The sequence below is a fragment of the Meleagris gallopavo genome, chromosome Z (genome assembly GCF_000146605.3).
Source record: "Meleagris gallopavo isolate NT-WF06-2002-E0010 breed Aviagen turkey brand Nicholas breeding stock chromosome Z, Turkey_5.1, whole genome shotgun sequence".
NCBI classification, from domain to species: Eukaryota; Metazoa; Chordata; class Aves; order Galliformes; family Phasianidae; genus Meleagris; species Meleagris gallopavo.
In genome coordinates, this window is record NC_015041.2 from 29,751,187 (window position 1) to 29,755,447 (window position 4,261).

The following is a 4,261-nucleotide window of genomic DNA, read 5'->3' on the forward strand; positions in this document are numbered from 1 at the left end:
TTCTTTCATTATAACTTTAAGGTATCATTTCTCTTAGATTAGAAACAAAAAAAAAAAAAAAAAATAACTACCACCTTATACTTCTCTAACTACAGTATTATATACTTTTTCTTTTCTGCGGAAGAGCTGAATCTGAAAACCTCCAAAATATTCTGTGAGGTTGTTTTTACAACCATGAGGTTCATGGAACACCTTCTGCTTGATAATACCTGTAGTTTTCCTTACTATACACTCTGGTAGTGATACTAGCATTTCCTTCCTAATTTCTCTGTATTTTTCTCTTCTCCTTCTATCAGATAGTTCAAAAGAACTACTTTTTAAAGAAGCCTTCTTTGTTATCAGAGATTTGGTTATTTTCCTAAAACTTTTCTCACAGTATGTTAAAAGGAGCAGATTCCCTTTGTGATATTTTGTGGTTCCTAACTTTACTGCAAACCAAACTTATTTTTGCCCAAAGAGGTTGTGGAATCCCCATCCCTGAAGATCTCCAAAAACTGTTGGGGTATGGATCTGGGGAAACAGCTCTGAGTGACACTGCTTGAACAGGGTGCAGTAGATGAACTTCAGGTGTCCCTTCCAGTCGCTCAACCACTTCCTTGATTTAGAGGGCTGAACTTAGCAGACAGGTTCAACTATGCCTATAGAAAGTCTTCATCAGCCCACTAATACAATCCACAGCCACGAGCTAACCAACTCAATATGTGGTAACATTAACAGTTGCCTTTTGTTTCCACTGATAATTGTTCTCCTTTAACTGACATAATACCCAATATATTGCTACTGAATGCAGTAATGCTAAAATTCATGCCTTGAGGGCTATAGTGTGAGTGAGTTTTAACCAGATAAGCCAAACTCTGGCCTAATGGTGTACTACTATAGGCCTTTACACCACTCAGACACGTAGATGACAGTCTGACTGTGTAAACCTCTCTGTAATTGTATTACAAGCCATTCTTGCATACATTAAGGTAATTACAACAGACAATGAAAACGAAATCAATATAGACCTGATTCCACAATTTTTAAAACAAGGAAACTATTTTTTTCAGTCTTCTTACCTGAAAGGAACACTAAAGTCTACATTTGTAATATGTTATTCCTAGTAACTCATTGATTTTAATAAATGTTTATTTTCTAATGTTATGTCCTAGAAATTATGCATTTTTAACATGAATTCCTTTGCAAATCATATTTTTTCATCCATTTTGGTAACCAACATTCAGAATCTTGGAAACTAAATACAATCCAATATTTATCAGTTTATGTATCCATCATTTATGTATCCAAATTAATATATCTGACATAATATTCATGTATATATATGCATATATATCATACAACCACCTATAGATATCTATCTGTACCTGTATAAATATTCCATATATATACTAGCGTGTAAGTTCTATTAGAATCATAGAATTGTTCAGGTTGGGAAAAGCCTGAAAAATCATCAAGTCCAACCGCAACCTAACCATACAGCCCTAACTCTAACAACGCTCTGCTAAATCATGTCCCTGCGCACCACATCCAAGCAGTTTTTTTAAACACATCCAGGGATGGTGACTCAACCACCTCCACGGGAAGCCCATTCCAGAGCTTAACAACCTTTTCTTTAAAGAAGCGTTTCCTAATACCCAACTTAAACCTACCGTGGTGCAACTTGAGGCCATTTCCCCTCATCCTGCCACCTGTCACCAGTGAGAAGAGACCAACTCCGCTCTTGCTGTAAGCACCTTTCAGATACTGGAAGAGAGCAATAAGGTCTCCCCTCAGCTTCCTTTTCCTCAGACTGAACATCCCCAGTTCCTTCAGTCTCTCCTCACAGGGCATGTTCTCCAAACCCTTCACAAGCCTTGTAGCCCTTCTTTGGACCCGCTCCGGCACCTCAATGTTCCTTCTGTACCGAGGTGCCCAAAACTGAACACAGTACACGAGGAGAGGCCTCACCAGTGCCGAGTACAGGGACAGGATGACTTCCCTAGTCCTGCTCACCACACCATTCCTGATACAAGCCAGGATGCCACTGGCCTTCTTGGCCACCTGGACACCCTCTTGGCTCTTATTCAGCTGACTGTCCATCAGTACACCAAGGGCCCTTTCCATCAGGCAGCTTTCCAGCTACTCTTCCCGAGTCCTGTAGGATTGCCTGGACTTCTTGCAGGACCTGACACTTGGCTCTACTGAAACACATACAATTTACCTTGGCCCATTGATCCGGTCTACCCAGGTCCCTCTGTAGTGCCTTTCTACCCTTTGGCAGATCAACACTCCCTCTCAACTTGGTGTCATCTGCAAACTTACTAAGAGTGCACTCTCATCAAGATCATTAATAAAGATGTTAAATAGAAGCGACCCCAGGACCAAGCCCTGGGGGACAATGCTCGTGACCGGCTGCCAACTGGATTTAACTCCACTGACCACATGGGCATGGCCATCCAGCCACTGTTTCTGGCAACAGAACAAAAAATATATATTTATAACGTACAAATGTATAACATTTAGCTTTTATAAAATAGATGCTGATGCCTGAGAGATTTCTAAAACATTAAAGAACTCCACTTTTGTATGTATCTTAATAATAGGATCTCATTACAATAATAATAGCCTTTTTATTGCTCTTTCTTTATGAGTGCTCTACAATTCAGAACATTTTTCTGAAAAATCTATCTATAGAGCATTTAAGAAAATACTCAAGAACATGGAATAATAGAGTTGCTATTTATTTAGGTAGGGGTAATTTATTTCTTTCACACAAAAGACAGGAAATCGAAGAAGAATTTAAAAATACAGTCAGAATTTTTCAGTGTGGAAATAAAAATTCTCATATTTTCTGTATAACGCCAAGCACACTTTCATTGTCTAAGAAAGTAAAGAATTAATCAGAAACTAGAATTTTTAGTTTTTCACATACATTTACTTCAATAACTGCAAGACTTCAAGAAGATGCAGAAATCCCACAGTCAGTAGTAACTAAGAGCACTCAGAAATATATAGGATTACATTTTCTGTCAAACAGTCTTGTAAAATGTAATAACTCACTTCTGAATTCAAATGACAATATGATTTTTCAGGTAAGCAACTTAGTATATTATTGGCCAAATTCATTATGTAAGCATGCTCCCTCATTTTTGTGTCCTTAAAATTTTGAGTTTTATTTGCATAATTTACCTCAACCGGTCCACATGTAAAACATGATCTAAAGCTATCTTTTTAGAAACTGATTTACAAATAGGATTTTCCTGTTGATAGCTCACATTATAGGGCACCTCTCAACAAAACTATGATTTTATTTGGTATTATGCTAAAGAAGAAAAGAAATAAGAAGGAAATAGTTTCATGATTATGATCTTCCTTTCTTAAATCAAACAGTAGCCCTTGAAAATATGCCAGTTGCCTTAGATGACCAAGTCAGGCTTGCAGTTAGCTAACCTCAGTATTCGAGGTATTTCCTACAATAAGCATAAGCAAGTACGAATGCACACTACAGTACAACAGAGACTGCATATTTTTAGCTTAGGTAAAAACTGAATTTTTTAGTTTGCCAAAGTCATTATTAGTCTTCAACACAGCACATAAAATGTGCTTAATATTTTTCTCTTCTTTTGGGTGCACAGTGAATATTTCTGTGTAAAATATGTCAATTAAAAGGGTTTGTAAACACGCTTTATTTTATTTCCTACCTGAAGAATGTAGCCTCGAACATAGTCTCGAAGTGTCCATCCTAAGCCATGTAGAATATGCAACACCTCCTCTTGCTTCAGTACACTGAAGAGTCGGTCAAGTAGTATCTTCAGTCTCACAGGCACAGCCTGGGTACCATAAAGCATCAGGCTGCTGATGTCAAACACAACATTGGACTGCACGATCTCCACTTGGGTTGGGTGGTAGAGGTGCTGAGTACTAAGCTTGTCCAAGGCTGAAAGAGAAGGGATTAAGTATAAGGGAAGAGATAATAGGAAAGCAAGAAAATAATCCCAAAGAATTATGTAATCACATCAGATAAAGTAGATGTGCTTATTTTCTATAGAAAGATTCACCTGGGTGATCCTTTACCACAGATACACTCCAAAACAGTCCCATTTTCCAAGGGGTGTTAATTAACTTTTAACCACAGAGCAGAATAGTGTTCACCTGAGTTTCAGAGAGAACTGTAGAATCATAGAATGGTCTGGGTTGAAAAGGACTGTAGCGATCATCCAGTCTCAGCCCCTCTGCTATGTACAGGGTCACAAACCACCAGACCAGGCTGCCCAGAGCCACA

The 4,261-nt window shown here is 38.2% G+C and overlaps 1 protein-coding gene across 1 annotated transcript in view; it reads right to left on the reverse strand.

Annotated features, from left to right (window-relative positions):
• Positions 1–4,261, reverse strand: part of BNC2 (basonuclin 2) — a 226,419-nt gene that overhangs the window by 88,290 nt on the left and 133,868 nt on the right. The window contains exon 3 of the mRNA XM_031557308.1: positions 3,681–3,916. Within this exon, the coding sequence (XP_031413168.1) occupies positions 3,681–3,916 (236 nt within the window). The remainder of the gene's footprint in view (positions 1–3,680; positions 3,917–4,261) is intronic.